Below are 19274 nucleotides of genomic sequence, written 5' to 3' on the forward strand. Positions count from 1 at the left end.
CGTTTACAGCTATTAAAAAAAAAAAAAGAAGAAGTGCTCTAACGAGGTTGGGACAAGCGTTTATTAAAGTCCTTTATTGTTCGGGGGAAAAACGAATTCTTATATCTATCCGTTCGGCTAAAAATCTCTCTTAATTTATCGCTTCTGTCGGACCTGGAAATATAGTGTGGCTCTAAGATTATGTTCTCTGTGTCGCTCTTAAATATATCCATTCTCAATTGCTCAAGCAATCTAAGCCTAGCGCGCAGCCTCCGAGTCTCCAACGGCTCCCAGCCTAATTCGCTTAACATCTGGGTAACACTGTCTGTACGCCCGTAGCGGTTTTTGACGAAACGCGCAGCCTTCCTGAGAGGCTTTATGAAATAAATACATAAAAACGTTAGAAATTATGTGAGCTTGGAATATCAACGATGCAAATGAATTATAAAAGGTATATCGCACGGTAAGGATACTAGACAAGACAGTGGCGTAACTAGGAATATGCTTTGGAGGGGAGTGGGATGGCCTGGGGTGACGACTCTCCCCCCCAGGCAACGGGGTTCCGGGAAAATTTTTGAAAAATAACATGCCTAGAAATACATTTTACATAATTTTGTCACTAAAAACTTATCTTTCAGTAGATTCAGTAATCATAGTCAAAACTAGGCAATAGTTTCAAATAATTATTTTATTTCGCTGAGGATTTGGGGTATATCCCCTCATCCTCCCTCATAGTTACACCACTGAGACCAAACGGACCAGACATAAAATAATGATGGAAAACTCAAATGCGGATAACCCGAAAGTGAACTAAGATTCCAGTGAAGATAAAAATGTGAGACGAGGACGAACGATGGGTTAAGTGCAACAAACATTTTTACAAAACAAGAGAAGGCGCAGAGATTCAGACGATGCAGAATAAGTTCCAGCATTGCAGCAAAAATATAAGCAAGCAAGCCAAATTGATCATGGTATCAGTTTTGATGTTGAACGGGAGAGAACAGAGTGGTGTTTATGAATGGGTGCAGGAGAATCTCAGTCAGTTCAACAAGAATAAATCGAATGGAAAACCAATATTAATAATCTATGACTTTGAGTTTCTGATGTACTACATTCTACGTTGAAAACTGAAAAAATAAGAATAATTCGGTTTCACCTCTTTCCAGTAATAATACATAAATCTAAACAAGAAATTTAATAATTATAACAAAATTTAGGTGAAAATTTCATAGAATGCCATAAATTTTTCGAAAAATGTATTTAACTGACACCACGAGCGAAAAAATAATTTTCCCACGCCATCTTCGGGCAGCTACGCGCATCACTTATTACGTTTTTATAAGTGGAGATTCAAGGCCTCAGATTTGGTTAAAATAAGCATGATGAAGTTATATCTCAATTATCTACGAGAAACGAGATCACTTATACTAATTTTAAGATCCTCTCGAATATTTATGAACATGTTTTCACCGTAATTATCTAGCATTGAGTCGAATTACTACGATTACTTTTTGCATTGAAGCATAAGGACCTCATGATATCCACCCGTTCAATCTCAAAATTCACCCGGCGAAGCACAACGCTGTCCTTGAGAGAATCAGCGAGCGAGTAGGTCCATCTAAATACTATCTTCAACACACATATTTTATCTGCGTTTTAATTACACTCACAACACAGTATACGCTGAGGTTAGAACTTAAACCTGATCAAGGCACAATCAACTAAAACTCCTAACGTAGGCGTAACTAGGAATATGTTTTGGGGGGGATGGGATGGCATGAGGTGGCGACCCCCCCCCCCCCCAGGCAACGGGGGGACCGGGAAAATTTTTGAAAAACGACATGCCTGAAATACATTTTACATAATTTTGTCACTTCAAATTTATCTTAAAGCAGATGTAGTTCTTATTAGACAAAACTGGACGATGTCTTTAAGTGTTTCTTTGTTTCTGAGGCTTTGGGGGGAGGGGGATCTATTCCTCTCGTCCTCCCCCCCCCCATATTTACGCCACTGAACCATAGAATTTTCACGAAACGATTTAAAAGGTAAATCCTCTTTTCCCATCTTTTGCATAGTCACGATTCTTCCTTACGACGAGCAAAAATGGTACCAATGATCAGCCAAAATCCTTTCTCTAGTCAATGTTCCAGTATCATTTAGTACCTACGACGAATCCCTGCAGTAGGGACGTATCAAGCATTTCATTCACGCAATGAAACTTTACGAAATAACTTCCAGCGCTAAAATTCGGCAGCACATGTCGCCAAAAGGCATTGCAGCCATAGCCAGGTGACGAGTGACTTGAAAATTAAAAGCTATAATATGTGACTAACCCAGAAGAATACGAGATATTCATCGACGTAACCGTTATGCGTTTACATGTGTGGTGCCGGCTTTCTTTTGAAGGACATTTGTATTCTTTAGGGGCCTCGATTTCTTACGTGAGGCGAGTATGCTACGCATCACCAAAACGAATGCCTCAATGGTGATGAAATAATATTAACAACTTTCAATTCTGCAATAGCCATAGGAAACTTTCCGTTTACCAAAACAAAGAAAAAGTCTACTAATACTGAAATACCAGAGCAGTCAACATTTAACTCGTAATTAAATCCGTCCGTAACAATAAGATCGTTAGGAAATCAAAATAATCGATATCAAACATATCACCTTACTTTCACTTCATCGCGGTCACATTCATTCGTCCATTCACACGCATAATAATCCTATGGTTCGCTACCTTACACATGGGTATACAGGGCCGGATTTACCGTGAGGCAAAACAGGTGTAAGGACGTTGTAGTCCAAGGGGTGCCTTCAAGGGCGGTAGTTCATTCAGTTACAGCAGTACGTAACGTTTTTATCTTTTAAGTTACTCTTCTTTTTTGTTGTATGAATAAAGGCTAGACTTTTTTTTGGAAAGGGGATTCATAAAGTGTTTTAGATGCATAAAAGTTAAAACTGTTTCGTGTAGTTTTACTCCAAGCTTACTACTTCTTAAATTGAATTGACTATTTTTTCCCCTGCGTAAAAATTCAAGCATAAACTTATGCTGTCGGCCATACATCTGTTTATTCCTTTTTTCCGAACCTTACCTAATGGGAGTGGCTATGCCTTATCATAAAAATCGGGAAGGGGGGGCTCAAGTGAGGAGGGGCGCTCAATGGAGAAGTGTCTACAGCGTAACTTTGGGTAAATCCGGCCCTATGGATATGTTGTTCAAGGAGAGCACAATGGGTCGGCGGATAAAAGTAATAATTCCACAACATTTCACTCCAAACCATACATAAGCCATTTGTAAGAGAAAAGCGATACAAACGAGGAGAATTAAGTGCTCATAGGCAACATGAAAGGAAGAACTGGATCACTGCATGGGCAGCCCTGTGCAGCTTCCCTGAGAGGCGACGTCGCACTACCCAACTTGAGAACCAATTCAACACTGGTACGTCGAGAGCCTAATACTCGCGTAGGCGCCGACTGAAATACAAGTCGTGGAGGCCGCATCCGAACTGCGCGTGTTTAATTTCGGGATCAATGAGTCGAGGTAAGGTCCACCATTTCACACATTCGAACTGCGAAATGTTTGTCCCTGGCTACCACGCGATGGTTACTAAAGGGCTTTGTAGCCAGGAGCTACAATGGTCGGTCTTTCGTATACCACACCCTACGGTCAACCGCCACCCATCCACCACCCACATCAATACGCCACTGTTCTAATTCGAATCACTGTTCGGACAAACGCAGTCAAGACATTTTTTGGCGATTTACGCAGTTTGAAAATGGTCATCCACATGGATAGTTTGAATTCGCGTACTTCAGAAGGGCGGAACGTAGATGGGGCCCGGCAACGTGCAAAATCGGCACACAAGAGACCTGACACAGGGGCGGTGGCGTGGGGTTAGTTAAGCTAGGTAAAAGACCCCAAATAGGTCCTATGATACACAAGCTCCAGAAAAAAGTGACACTGACACTAACTTCTTTAAAATACGAAAAATAGCTCAAATCTCCCTTAAAGTCAATAATAAATCACATTCCAAATCCCCTTTCAGGATTCCCAGTCTACCTAAATAATGAAATTCACGGTTTTGTCCAGATTATCAGTTTTTTTTTCAAGTTTTCACGGTTTTTTTTCAGGTTTTCACGGTCTCTATGTCGTGCGAAAGATCCACAGAGAAAAAATCATTCGCCTTGACCGGGATGAGCGAATGATTTTTTCTCTGTGGATCTTTCGCACGATTGTACATTGCGGGTGACTCCCGTAAAAGTTATCACCGCGACCAGTCCCGGTATACTTTAAACGTCTCTATGTCGTCAAATTCACGGTCCGTTAATAATCCAACAATAAGACAATCACTGGCCGTATATTACCTAAAAATTAACGCACGCGACAGACGCCGTGAATGTAGACGCAGCAATGAAAAGTGATATCTATTATGACGTCACATATCGTTTGCAAAATTCAGGGCCGACAAAAGGCCCAATCCAACCGCGCTATTGTCCGGACGCCGAATACCATGGCCTCCTTTGATATGCGAATGCCCTTAGGACCTCCTTCCGTCTGAACACCGGAAGTCCTTTTTTAATTCCTCGCCGAGAGATTGTTTTTTGCGCACGTTGTAATTACCGCACAATAACCAAATTTCCCTTGCCCAATCTTTCTGAGATCGCGGAAAATATTTTATTACAATGTTTATAGACTGCAATAAATCAATAAATCAATTTCATATAATTTTAATGCTCTTGGTTTGAAATATATAAAGACAAAATAAAATCCTGCTGAAACACGTTCTTTTCACTTACACTTTATTATTCACATAAATTCAAACGAGGTGAGCGCAGTCTATTGAGAGCTATTGCCATAAATTGAAAGCTTATTTGCCGTAGAAATGTTTCCTTCAAAAACGTAAACTTCTAAAAAGTAAACTTCCAATGGCAAACTCATATTTCGAAGCATATGGCATGTGCCCTCATTTTGTGTGGAAACCGTACTTCGAGTTACAAATCAGATAATTTTCATAAATGGTTCATTCTGGGTCTATTAGAAATGCAAGTTATTTCATTCGTCCTTTTTCGAATACAAGTCCATCCTAAGCTACCACTGAAATTGAAACGCTTGGACAAAATAAGAGACTTCCGCCATTAAAATGGAAAATATCGGTCTATGTGCCGTCATACAGAACAGACCAATTAATACACTTCGAATATTCGTGTGTAGAGAAATGCGTAGACTGAGTCACCGCGTGCCTGACCCAGAAATTTGATTAACATCGAATTCGAAGTCAATCGTAGTATTATTATCAAGATTGAGATATTTTAAGGTTTCATGGCGAAATTCACGGCTTTTTCCAGGTTTTTTCACGGTAGACGAAATTCACGGCTTATTCACGGTTTTCACAGTTGAGTGGGAACCCTGCTTTTCTACCCAAACATGATCTCCACTAAAAGATGACCAACCCCTCGCCCAGTCTCTAGAGAAGCACGTGTCCTGGTGACGAGGCGGGGGTCTCAATTATGGGTTAATAGGGCCTAAGTATAAGCACTAACTCAATAAACGATGCACTATAGTTACAGCCCACTTCGCACAATGAGTTTTGATGACCAATCGAAGCATCCGCTTCAGTAGGGTAGTTTGAATTCATCCATATTTTACATTTGATTCATTTAAGGAATTTCCCTCGTCATGATTACCTCTCAACGGCAGGTAATTACTTCCAAGACACGTAGACAGACAAACATCAGGATCGACAAGGTCACGAAAATCTAAAAGGAGAAATGTTCCTATGATACGCTGGTGCGCCAATAGATTTTAGATTCTGAGACAAAGACTAGGAAACCTGCCCTCACTTCCGACAATCGCATTTTAAGCCGGCTAAACTCCCGCTTGGGACTCCCCTTCTCTCCAGCGCACGGAGACCGGCTCCCCTTCCCGTATTTGGATTCGAGCACGCGCTCCTGAATAACGGAACGAGACGAACTCCCCGATTTCAAAACAACACGCCAGTAGTAAGAGCGCGTACGGGTACAGGCACTCGTTGCGGGCGAGGAAGAGACTACGCGAGCAGTGAATAACCAGATTCGTTCCACACGAGCGGGGAGAAGATAGACCGCGATAACAAGCAATCTGAGACGCAAGTGGCCGGATCCATTAAAACAAACAACGGATAAAGGAAAGGATGCGGGTTTTCCCTAAAGGTGGCGATGCATATTTTCCACCAACCGCAAAGAGTTTCAATGAAAACAGAATTTTTTTGTAGGGAGAAGATTAGGCGGACGTAAGTATTAGAATTCTCTAACAAAAGCACTGACTCTAGCGCCATGACATAACCATAATTCCGTAAGCGATTTGTAAGGAACTTTCAGTGTGGTCTCCTCGTTGCACTTTTGTACGGTGTTGTTGTGCGGTGTAGTTTCTGTGAAATTTATTTATCTCTAATATCAAATTTCCTAGGTCGGTCATCTAAATGAGGGCAGGTATGAGTTTTGCCTGATACAGGCGATTGTACTCTATTACAAGCACAATCACCTCTGTATTTAAAACTCTCTTGTGCATTGATTTGTTCAGGTTGATCAATAGAAGGCCAATGAAATACGCGTCTGCCAAGAGTCTACAACAGACTCGGATTTAAAAAAAGGGAAACCTGTTCCGAGTATCCTTTCCTCCTTAATGCTACATTCTTTGATTTTTTCAGCATTTCAAGGAGATGATTAGAACCCTAAAACCACGAACAGTATCACTCTCATAATTAATTTCAAATGTGTGAATTAAGACTAGTTTGACATCACATTAAACGAAGCCAAGGAAGCGTATATTTTCATTTTTCGTCGGCACCGATAATTTATAAATTACTATCTCCTTTGCCTGCAACTTCGTTGGGTCCCTCTTGTCTGATTAAAAAATGGTTGCATATCAGACTCGGAAGCATTTAGTTTTCCCAGGAATACCAGCGGACTAGCTAGCTTACCTTAAAGAATTTTATAAATGTAATTGTTCCACAAAGCCAAACCTACGACTGCTGATGTCAACTAATACAGCGAAAAACTTCCAGGGGAAAAATCATTTCACCGGATCATAATTTGAACGCGGCTCCTCACAGCACGTAACAGATGATACTCTACCTCTTGATCTATCAAGGCATCTTAATATACCGCAGATTCGACTACGAACGCGGGTGATTAGGATTCGAATCACTGGCAAGGCAAGTGATTTTCCATAATTGAAATTGTCGCTTATTGTGAGCATTTGCACGGGAATCCGTAAACTAAGCTGCAGGCTAGTCCGCGATTATTCCGTTAAAAATATTACCTCAAGTCAAAAAACCACGCGTTATAGGACAAAACACGTCAAGAGGACCCTCCACACCCGCTTAACTATTGGTATTCACTCATTTTCCCTAGCGTATTATTTGGTGAAAACTTACGCTTTAGAAATAATAGCGGCAAAAATGAAATAAATCCGCGTTCAGATTTACCTAAATATGAACCATGAAAATTTTACCTTCAAGATTGAAAAAAAATAGAGCCAATTTCTACAACATAGTGCCTGATAATTTCGATAAAAGATGATAGATTTAAATTCTCAGAGGAAATAATCTCAAGAAGAGAGACCGGTCGATCGGGAGCGATACGTTCTTTAGAGGCCCACGTAGTGTCAGCGGGTGTGGTGGTTACGAGAGTCGATCATGGGGTCCACCCACCTGACATCGACGGGGAGTCCCGCCGTCGACTCCTCCGCGGCGGCCCAGCCGCCAGCTGCTCCGGCCGAGAAATGGTCGTCTTAGCGAAGAAGTGGGTCGACCAGCTGGACGATTGGCTCTGCCACGCGGACGGGACTCTCCGCACGCCGCAACTCACCGGCGAGGACTGGGTCCGCTTGGGCAGGAGGAGGAAACGGACAGCGGCGGAGGGACAAAGCGTAAAAAGGGGGGAGAGGGGGGACGCTAGTTCGCGGTAGGGGGGCGTGGCTGGTCACCTGATCGCCTCGAGGTGTCCTCCTCGCTCTCGCAATCCTTCCGACGACAGGATCCTCCCCAAAATCACTCAAGTGTTCTCATTTCTTCTCCAACAATCCGGTACGCACGAGCCGAACCATCGATCATACAATATATAGGGACACAGTAAATCGGTAGGGTATATAAAATATGCGTGTATTTTCGGGGATGAGAAGGAACACTGCGGGGTTGGGTTAAAACATTTAAAGAAAGCACACACTCTGATATTTAATATTCAAAATCAAAAAAAAACAGGATAATACGCCAGTACAAATAGATGAATGGAAGTACCTACTACGATTCCTCTAAGCGTCAGGCAGTAGACAGCTTAAAGATAAAGGTGTTTCCCTATGCCCGGAACTCCCCACTTAAATACGCCCTCATAAAAAATACACAAAATAGGGAGAGATTCTTAGAAAATTACTACGCGAAGAAAGAGGTATTTAGGGTAGACATTCGGAGGAGGCGACTCGCGGCTAAGGCAATTCGCGCCGAAGTCGTCACTAACTTACTCTCTTCGAAAAGCGCCAAGGTGTCCATGACGCGGTGAAGTCCCGTCCGATTGACGGAGTGCTGTGTTTATTGTAACCTCCACAAAAAATACGAGCAGGGATTGGGCAGCCGCTGAAAAAAAGCCGAAAGCGCAGGAATTTAACGTGGGCCCTCGGGATGGCAAGCCAACATTATGGCGCACATTATACTCGGGTTAATTTGGGAACCGCTAGAGATTTGGGGGAAACATGCAAGGCTTAGATTGCTAGATCCATCAATAAGGGAAATCTTTCGTTTACACAAAGAGCATTTTTTTTTGGAATATCACCACGTAACGATAAAGGTAAGATCATCCGACAGTAACGATAAAAATTATACAGATGCGCTGTCAAACGGAAATGTATAGGATTCATTATTGCCATAGACAACATCAGCTGTATTAAAAATTAGGCCATGATAAAAGGGGCATGTTTAATAATCTTCCTCGTTGGTTGACGGCTGAGCTAACATATCCCACCATAGGATCATTGAGGCGACTTACGGTGAGATACGTAGACTAAAGCACACAATAAATACAGTGGTGCCGAGGAGAGCTAATGGAAATTACACGTCTAAAGAGTGCGCCTCGGGTGACATGTACAATTTAAGGTAAATATTAAAAATAAAATCACGTATGATTAATATCTACTCTTGATCAATCCTCGATGAGGTCGATAGAAAAACTCATAGAGAACACGTTCCACCAAAAAGGTCAAGTAAAGAGGAAAACACGTACGTTCAAAAGAGCACGTGCTAATTTTTATTTCCCTTATCCCCGGCACATTCCTCGAAAGTAGAAGTTATATCAAACGTATGATACTTAATCCAACGAAACATTAGAGATTAAATCATTTGTTAGAAAATTTACCCTAATAAACATTAGCCTAAAAGCACAGAGCGCCTGGTTTCTTTTAATACGCGGTTCCTTTTCCCGTGTTCTAATCCAACCGGAATCATATGCCTTAAAAAATCATGATTTTTATCATTATATACTGAAGTGGGAAACCGATGATTAACACACTTAACAAACTCAACGTAATGAATTTAAGCATAATTAATTACCTATCAGTACCACTTAAAACTAATGTAGAAAAGAAGAGTTTGATTAGAGGGGTATTTACGATTCGTAGTTGCTTTTTTTATACAGCCTTAGCAAGGTCATTCAAGGTTTAGGAAGTTGGTTGAATCAAACACTAAAATTAATTTAGTTGTAGCGATGGAGGGGAGAGAGCAACTCGGGTACGTAATGAGAAGACCCTAAGGCCGCATTTAGGGTTAGAAGATAAAAATGCTAAAGCACAATCGCCTACACTCTAAAAATCGAAAAGGTCGTGGCAACCGAGGTGCGTGTCCTGCCGAAACGAGATGCTACAGCCAAGAACGAAGACGGAAGACCTATCCTCGGTAATTTGAAAAAATAATGACAGGGGACATGAGTTTCACATATAATCCGGATATAAAATATACATAAGAAGATTAACTTTTTCTAGCGAAGTAGATAACTATACACCACACTCAGATCGCTTAAATGCTGTCTCTCCAAGAGATGCGACTAATCCTCCCACTAGAACTTATTTTCATGCAGGGCCGTAACCCCATGACTTGCTCAGCCATTCAACCCTGAGGTTGACTTGGAAAGGTAAGGGATGAGTCCACCCCAGACTACACTAATCACGTCAGTGGCGGATACAGAAAAAACTCAAGGGAGGAGCGCAATATATCTTGAGTTGTCTTTACTTTTATCGTAATAAAAGATGATCAAGTCACAGGCAAAGTATATGAAAATTTATTTAAAGTGATTATAAAAATGTAAAAGACAATGCCATCTTATGATATAAAAAAGTTACAATTGTGGATTTGCAATGTTCGGCAATACAGGCGGACCCGCAAGGGGGGGGTGCGCCCCCCCCCCCATCTGTATCCGCCACTGAATCACGTGTACGTTTACACTCTGGTAGGGGGGGCTATTTCTTTTCTTTGGGCTTCGAGTACTTTTAACTCGAGAGACCGAAGGACCCAACCGAGATTAGAACCCGGGACCCATCAGTCAGCAGCCAAGCGCTTACGCATTAGACTACTCTGATCCTAATCTTACGACTTAACAGTGAAAATTTTAAAAAATATCTGAGAAAGGTACATGGACTGCAGGTTAGAAAGCCCGCTCGTAGATTCGGACCTGGTTAAGCCACATGTCCACCCGCGAAGGCCGCCGCCTAACGAGAATACGTCGACCCTGTGGGCAGCTCCTTTCCCGACGCGCCCTTCCTTCTCTCCCCGGCAAGGTCCAACCCTCTCCCCCTCCTTGGAGCACCTCCTTAGGCGCGACGCGGAAATTCCGTGCCGTGCATCGCACGCACGTCGACATGTCGGTAACGAGTCAAAGCCAAATGCCGGTCCACGCGTCGAATAGCTTCCTCCTCCGGTGCAAACTGAGACGATCACGAGAACTCGGCCTTAAGGCCGTTTTACACGGGGCACGGAATTGCGCAGGTTAGAGCTGCATTAATTTCCAAAATGGCGTGGAACTGCGCGAATGCATGAACGAAATTAAAACGGGCTATTTTACCGTCCCGCATCCACGCATGTGTTCTAGCAATTCACAGCTTTACACTGCGCAATTTTTATTGCACCTTCGCACGTACGTCAGATTGCGCAATTCCGTGTATCGTGTAAAACGGCCTTCACAACGGCTACTCAGTAGTGTCGCTGTCACGGCCACTACCGAACAAACTCAAGGGTCGCAGTGCATCTTCCGTCCGTTTCGTACGAGCGAGATCATCCCATGATTTATACCGGGGGAAGTCGTTCATGTAAAAATGTTCTTTGCGAAAAGGTTGGAAGCATTCTTTGGGGAAGTAGGAGCTAACGTGGTTGATAATCCTTTGGACAATTATAACAAGCTCTGTAGATGTTAGGACGTCCGTTTTCTTCTGAGACAACCGCAGATCTCTTAGAAGAATGCAGGGTTTTCACGGATTTTACAATACAAAAAAAAAATCAAAATTTTCACATTCCCCTCAGGAATTCGATCAGATTCTCTTTGATTCTATTGTGACGCTATCCATAAACCACGTAAAACAGCATTTAGATTCACTGCCACAGAAACGGTGTCTCAGCACATTCTAAGTCCTCTCCACAGAACAAATACCAGAGATGAAGGACAATAAAAAGGATGTGAAAATATAAGGCCATAACACAGCAGCCGCAATTATTGTTGCATTATTGATATCAATTGCTAATCATTCGTTTCTATTCATGCATGTGGGGTACAATGGTCGAGTATCCGAAGGAGGAGCTTTCATGACCTGCAGGTTATTTTCGGCTTTTGAGGATAATAATGAAATTATGAACCCCCGATTTGTCTCCTTGGTAGTCATGCTACTGCCATTTGTCACAGTTACTTATGCCTTGCGTTAGTATTTCATGAAGTCATTTCCTTGGAGAAGTCAACCATGTCAAAATAGCTTTTCAAATATAGACTCCCGAGAGCATACACAGTGGTAGAGAATACCTTCCAACTACTATTTTCACAATTTTGTACGTAAAGACAGCCACTAAAATTATCCCAAAAAAAATCATTTTTTTTTATTTGTGCTCAATGAAATTTTTTACTAACTTGAAGAAATTTAGCAATCTTCTCTGCTTCAACTAGAGCATGTACTGGACATGGAACATGCAAGAAAAATTGATACTTAAAAGAGGTTGGAATACTTGCAATGTTGTTTCACCCATTTCTCAAAAAAAAGCAGACTTAAATTGGAGGTCAATTTTATCAATGTTGACAGAAAGGTTTGATTTTCACTAGAAAAAGAAAATTCTCTATCTGACCACACAGAGAGAGAGAGAGCAGTCTAATGATACACATAACCTTACTGTTCACATTGCCACCCTATCACATGAGCAGCTATACGACAAGAGCAGAGATTTGCTCTAGATGAAGAGCTCTCAGAGATATTTACTTTGTAGACTTCTAGCAGACTGCTCTCACTCGAGGAAATCTCACTAAAAAGTCTAGTGCACACATACCTTTACAGCTTAGCTTAAAAGTAAACATGTTAAACATTTATATTTAATTAGGATATTTATTCTCCTGAATATATAAACTTTTCAAATAAATATTTCAAAATATCAACTGGAGGCCCATTTCCACATGAAGCATGTGTTAACTCTTTCAGAATTTCTATGGTGCTATCCAACATGGAAATCAAAATTTCCATTTGAAAATAATTTAATAACAAATAAGACATATCAACATTTTTCAAACTTATGTTAAAGCATTCAAGATCTCAGATCCCGATCAAAAAGTCCCGAGTGAAGTGAAAGACGATCCAAGTTACCATGGTCATGCCATTTATCTTCAGCAGAACGAAGCACTAAAATAGCAAGGCACAGAGTTTTCCCTCACGTGGTAGGGGTTTCATTTCATTTCTGTATCACACATACAAAATGATAGCCCACAAAGAAAGTTTTGGTCAGTGCAGGAAAATAGCCAGCTCAATCACTAAGAGAATAGTTGTTGAATTTTTGATGACAATTCAGGTGACAATGATACAACTACAGCAGAGAAGGCATCAGGAAAGTCACGCTGGGCTGTCTTCAGCAATTCAACAATGATACTCTCGGTATCTGAAAAAAAAAGAAGATCCAAATAAGGATGTTTAAGAATAGCAATTAGTCAAGATTCAATGATCAATTACATTATTTCACCATGAAGAACGGCTACTATTCACAGGAAGACAGAGTTAAAACCAGACTTGAACCATAAATTAGACCACATAAAAATAACCATAATTTTCCACGTACAGAACTCATTTTTGCCAACAAATATTCATAAAAACCTATGAACATCTTATGTGTGCACTTTTCACAACGAACATCCAAGTAACGGATGCATTTTGAATGGATACAAAGCAATAGTTTCATAGATGCACTCACGCCAGAAGAAGGATCTGTGACTGAGGTACATATTTGCAGGCACTGTGGTCATACATAGGCCCTTTTCCAATCAGTGTATGTTTTTCAGAGTGCTGCACAAAGAATGTCCAACACATCACCAAATGCTGAGCTCTCTAGACGAGATGCTTCTTATAATGCATGGGGATAAAATAATTCTCATATCATGTTCCTAAAAACTTGTCTCTCACTGGGTGGGTTATAAGTACAGAAAATTATGGTACAGTAAAACTTTGATTTTACACAGTTGGAGGGACCAAAATATGGTCACTGTGTAAAATCAAGGGTTGGTATTGAGGAGGAATATAGTTTTCAGGATAAAAATTGCCCTTTAATATTAGAACACTCAGTCAAATACTTTTGTAAAGCTCTGATTGATGGGGATATATAAAAATAATTCCTTTTTTATGCAATCACTCATTTTGGGTGAAAAAATCTTTGATTTTACTTTGTTGCAAATCCTTCTCAAATATTTTATTCACCACTGATAATGCATTAATATTTTTAATATAGCCTTCACTAATCTCTGAATGTGCGTAACAAAAATTGTGCAAATGCCTGAAGGGTTCTTTAATATCACTATGGGAAGGATTAACAAGCACTGCATCACTGTCACCCATTACATCACTCTCATTCTCGAGCTCTAAAGCTCGTGTGTTGTTCAATTCTACCCTCACTGTTTCTTCATTTGATCTATCTCATAATAGGTAATTGATTAAACAGCTGGGTTTATTGGGCAAACTTGATTGAACTGTTCCAAGTTAATCAGCAAGTAGATCCTGTTATGAAGGAGGACCAATATGGTCTCCTCAGCCATATTGTCTTCTACCTCCCCACAGCCTGCCAATCCCCACACCTGACAATCAGCAGTTTTTAAAATTTTCCTTCAAAACATTGTTCCATGTTCGAGCTATGCTTCAGACAGCATGCTGGAGTCCTATGAGCTGCCTCTAAGATGCTTTTGCCATTATTCTAATGAAATGATATAAAAATATGCTCATATTCAAAATAAAATAATATGCCATTGTATTTTATCTTATCTATGGTGTGTATATGATCTTGGAGAAGGTAGCTGCAACACATAATCTTTAAGTTTTATATGATTCCCATGTGGAAAGGCTGTGTCTTGCTCCGGGTGTTGGGTTCTAAAATTAATAATTCAACATTCTTCAGCTCAAGGCCATCCACTTTATGAACAGTAGCACTCTCAATAATTAGCAGTACATTTTGATTTTCTCCAGCACATTTCCACTCAACAAATGGAATTTGTTACCTAAAAGGTTCCACACACATCCATTCAAGCTAATTTAGATGATACTTTACTGGCAGTGGAAATTTTTTCAATATTTGTAAAGCAGCTCAGCTTAAGACCAATGACAACAGATTTCAATTTGTTGCTACCATCTTGGTTTGTGGTTAGAGGCACTGCCAGGCATTCCTTGCTTCTTTGTGCTACATTTCTTTCATTTCATTGGTGCATTGTTCCGTCAGGAAGAGCTTCCCAGAAGAGACCTGTTTCATCCACATTATATCGGCCTTGTGGTGCAAAGGATTCAATGATTGAATTATTAATTAGATGCCACTTGCTAACCAAGTTATCATCTACTTTCCCTTCTCCACATTTACTGTGGTAGCTAATGTTTTAACTCTTTTTGAAACTGCCTAACCATGCCATAGAGTCCTTGTGCGATGTCCAAATTTCTTGCCTTCTCTTGAAAAATTGGACCATCAATAGGGAGTTTGTTTCAGCGGCAATCACTAAAAAAGGCAAACAATGTCTGCATACTTTCCTGAGGACACGTATGATGACTTCGTATGACAGGATGAGGAAAATATCTTCTCCTTTAATGTCAACATTGTTTTTAACATTGAAAATGAGATCCCATTGAACTCAGCTATTTCTGTTTTGGAAAGGGACATATTGTGCTACATTCCATTAATTTCCATCCTTCTTCTCAATAGAAATCCATCATTATAATCCATCTTCTCAATAGAAACAATTTTCCGCGTTCTTTTTACTTTTGAAGGTTCCATATTTATGCCTTAGCTTTACCAACAATTAATAATGTCCTTAATCAAATATACCTCCTCCTTTCGCTAATCAATTAAGAAAATGCACCAGCAACACAATGTACGAATCTGAGGACTACCAACTGCTTCGATTTAAATGGTTAAAATGGGTTTTCAAGCAGTTAACTCGAGGTAATAATCAAAAATAATGCAAGGCAATTAAAATACCTATGTTTGCAGGCACAAAACTAAAGTTTTCTCCACTACATGCTTTCGATATGCAGCAAAAATCAGTGATTGATTGCGTCGCGGCTGCATCTATGATGTAGAATAGTCTTTTATCGGTAGGTCTCTACTGAAAGGAAAGTAAAAAAAGAAAGAGCAGCAAGTGCTATTACTGATTCCTGTGGACCTTTTGTGATTATGTTTACATCTCCGGTGATCGTCTTCCCTTATCTACAGCAGGTGTGCATAGACTGTGATTGCCGCATCTTTGTGGTTTTTGTATCCTTCTGCAGCAAATTTGAACCAAGAGCGATATTCAAGTACTTAAAGGAGGCTGAAAAATTACTGAGAGGCCAAATGGGGGGGGGGAAGCAATAATTAGATTCGCGATGTTTTTAGTTTGACGCTCAACAGCACGACGTCATGTCAACCGCTCCTGTATTCATTTTTGTTACTCATTGCGATGAATTAAAAACATAACTTCGTATTACTCCAGTCGGGATTTTCTAACACTGAAAATGAACACGATATATAGCCACATCATTTCCAGCGAAGGACGAAAGTCGATCTTGGATTGCCTCGAAACCTTCTTACGTCATTACCATCAAGCGGACGGCGACATGAATTGTTGCGGGGCTCCGACTACGCAATCATACGCGATCATCATAAGGAACATATGAAGTAATTACGTGGGAACATGATTTGTAGCAACACGGTTTGTAAATGGTAAGCTCCACCGCTGTTACCAGTCCAGCAGTTATTTTAAGCACTAATTGTTCAATGCTCATTATAATGCGATACCTGTTTTGATTCAGCCTATTGAACCTTACTGTAGGCACGCGTTATTATTTGGGAAACTATACGTTAAGTAGATGAATTTGAGATCAGAATTATCTTCAATAATGAGGTTGTTCTGCTCAAAGTCAAAAGACAATGGCATAAAATCAAAATTAGCGGCCGCCTTGGGGATGGGGATGCGCAAAATCAAAAACCTGTGTAAAATCAAGAAAAGACATAAAATCGAAGTTTGCAATTACCTATGCTTGCCAGCCGGACTTGGGTGTCACTGCATAAAAACGAGACTTGCTGTAAAATCAAAGTGCGTAAAATAGAAGCTTTACTGTAATAAACAATTATGTATTACCGTAGCACAATTAACAACATCACTGACAGAGGCAAAAATGATTTCAGTGTTGGATAGAATAATCATGGCTAAGCAAGAGTATTTGAAAGCATAACTGAGATTTTAAGTGGCCATTTATACATTATTAGTTAGTTAATGTAAAAACACAAAAAGAGAGATGAGGAAAATACAATTTACCTTTGTCTAATTGTTTGGTATTTAGCACAGTCGCAGCAATATTTACTATTTGGCCAAGATGGGCGAGAAGAACAGGATGGCCCACTTTGTAAAGATGAGCAAAGCTTTCAAAAACCTTTTTATTTTCCTCGAAGTCTTCACGGAGAGGCAGATACTTCAGATAAACTGGAAACACCTGTACATGGAACATACAAATATTGATTGCATTAATAATATAAAAATAATAATTTATTCACTTGATTTTACAGCTGAATTCAAGATAACCATGAGAAGGAGCTTTAGGTGGTCTCCAAGACCATAGGACCAGAATTGAGCCACCATCAAATAACAATGTATGCCAATAAAAGAAAATAATAATGCATTAAATAATAAACTAGTGTTTTGAAGAAATAACATCAAAGTAGATGTTCAATTATTTCTTGAGAGAAAAGCCAGTATTTGGCAAGTCTTAAAAAAATTATATCACCAAATAAAATGTTAATTTTAGCCGGCAGTAAATGAAATAACTTTGGCCCCATGTAAAGAAAATATGTTTATATAATGCTAACCTTTAACAAATAAATAAAAACAACTCTTAGTATGCAAGATGACCAAGAAACACTAGTTGCTATTAAAATATTCTAGAGACTTTATGAGACATTAAGTATACAATTTTTTGGGGTATTTTCAAATGTAATTGCACACGCTTAAATCATGATCATAAGATGTAAACCTATGATATTACCTGATCCATGGGAATCAACTCTACATTTGTAATGATGAGTCGAGCTAAAGCACCACAAATATTATCAAGTGCCATTGCATTTGTCTCCTTAGCAATGGCAGCAGAAAGAGCTTGAAGAATCTGGGGAAAATGTCTTCATAACAATTAAGGACAATTCATTTATGCAAAGATAGCAGTTTATCTACTAAAAATGTGATAGGCATTCATGAAAGACACAATAAGTTTTTTTATTCCAATCATTATGTCTATCCTTTGACAAAATACTCCAGACCAAGATTACTTAACATATCCAGGCAAGTTTCCAATTATAAAAATTATCTAGCTCTATACAAAGAAATATTTTAACGAATCAAGAGCTAATTATCAGGCTGCCCATCATTCAGATAGTGAAAGACCATTGAGATTCATGGACTGTTACTTTTTTTCATCAATGGACTTCAATTCTCCAACTTTGATACATCCCAATTATTTGGCGAATAATTTTTCTAAAAAAATCATGCGTGGCAATCCAGTCAATAAACTTCTGGTACTCAACTTAGGAATGTGTGAGCAGATAGATTGCCATGCAAAACATTTGGCACCTTAAAAATAGAATAGCAAATGTTTCAAGGCTGTCACTGAACTAAGACCCTTAAAATATATAATTCTTGGAGCCAAATTATTTTTTAATATTTAACCCTCCACTTGCAGTTGCAATATCACATGTGTTCCATCCTGTGCTTGAATTTTGGCCCAGGAGGCCTGAGCCTTCATTAGGCTTGTAGGGACAGAGCAGGTAAAAGACCCTTGATACCGCCACCGATTATTTTTGCTCGGGGCCCACAGATAGGGTCCCACCAACCGGGTAGTGGATTATCAGATAACTCTGAGAAATAATTTCATCGGCCAAAATTTACAAAATGAATATGTTTTAAACTCTTCCAAGCATCTAAGAAAAAATGGAAGGACCAGCTAGCAACTCTACCACAACTTATCTGCATAGAAGCCAGCACTTTAAGATCTGACTTCGACACAGCAATAGGATACCTGTAAAGGAATAAGGCATCAAGAATAGATGACATTCTAGCAAAGTTAATTTAAAAAAAGAAGATATGACTTTAGTCTAGCTCAACATAACCGTCTGCAAAATCGTAACCAGGAGATATGGAAGTGGTACACCAAGACAAGGGGAAGCACAATCTCCCAACATCTTTTAACATTGATATCATGAAAGCAGTCAATAAAATCAAAGATAAAATTGCAGTCATCGTAGACCCAGTCAAATATTAAACTACAATAACAAAAGCTTGCTGAAGTGAAAGTATTGCTACCCAGGAAGCAAAGTGACCAGCAATGGAATATTAAAAAATTAAATGACGGCAGTGTTCGGATGTATTTTGTGCAGTGTGTGCCAGCATTCAAGACTATCTCCAGAGGGTGCTTTGGTCACTTATGGTCGAAAACTTAGTTCACAGAGGTAATATGCTCAAAACTAAGATTAAATATCAAGGGTGCATCCTAGTACTGAGTATAATCTCAGAGATTGAAGGTCAAAATTTTATCA

At 39.8% G+C, this 19274-nt stretch overlaps 2 protein-coding genes across 4 annotated transcripts in view; both read right to left on the minus strand.

Moving 5' to 3' along the window:
* The window catches only part of LOC124159055 (adenylate cyclase type 2-like), a 107125-nt gene extending 99309 nt beyond the window's left edge, over window positions 1-7816 (minus strand). For all 3 annotated transcript variants that reach the window (XM_046534573.1, XM_046534580.1, XM_046534563.1), the window contains exon 1: window positions 7674-7816. In XM_046534573.1, coding sequence (XP_046390529.1) covers window positions 7674-7680 — 7 coding nt within the window. In that variant the 5' untranslated portion in view covers window positions 7681-7816. The remainder of the gene's footprint in view (window positions 1-7673) is intronic.
* Window positions 7817-12560: 4744 nt separating this feature from the next.
* LOC124159077 (importin-4-like) overlaps window positions 12561-19274 on the minus strand; it is a 40678-nt gene continuing 33964 nt past the window's right edge. Inside the window, exons 16-18 of the mRNA XM_046534602.1 lie at window positions 17732-17864; window positions 17008-17182; window positions 12561-13124 (exon numbers count right to left, since the gene is read on the minus strand). Of these exons, the coding sequence (XP_046390558.1) occupies window positions 13000-13124; window positions 17008-17182; window positions 17732-17864 (433 nt within the window). The 3' untranslated portion in view covers window positions 12561-12999. The remainder of the gene's footprint in view (window positions 13125-17007; window positions 17183-17731; window positions 17865-19274) is intronic.

This window comes from Ischnura elegans, chromosome 1 (genome assembly GCF_921293095.1).
Source record: "Ischnura elegans chromosome 1, ioIscEleg1.1, whole genome shotgun sequence".
In the NCBI taxonomy this organism is placed as follows: Eukaryota; Metazoa; Arthropoda; class Insecta; order Odonata; family Coenagrionidae; genus Ischnura; species Ischnura elegans.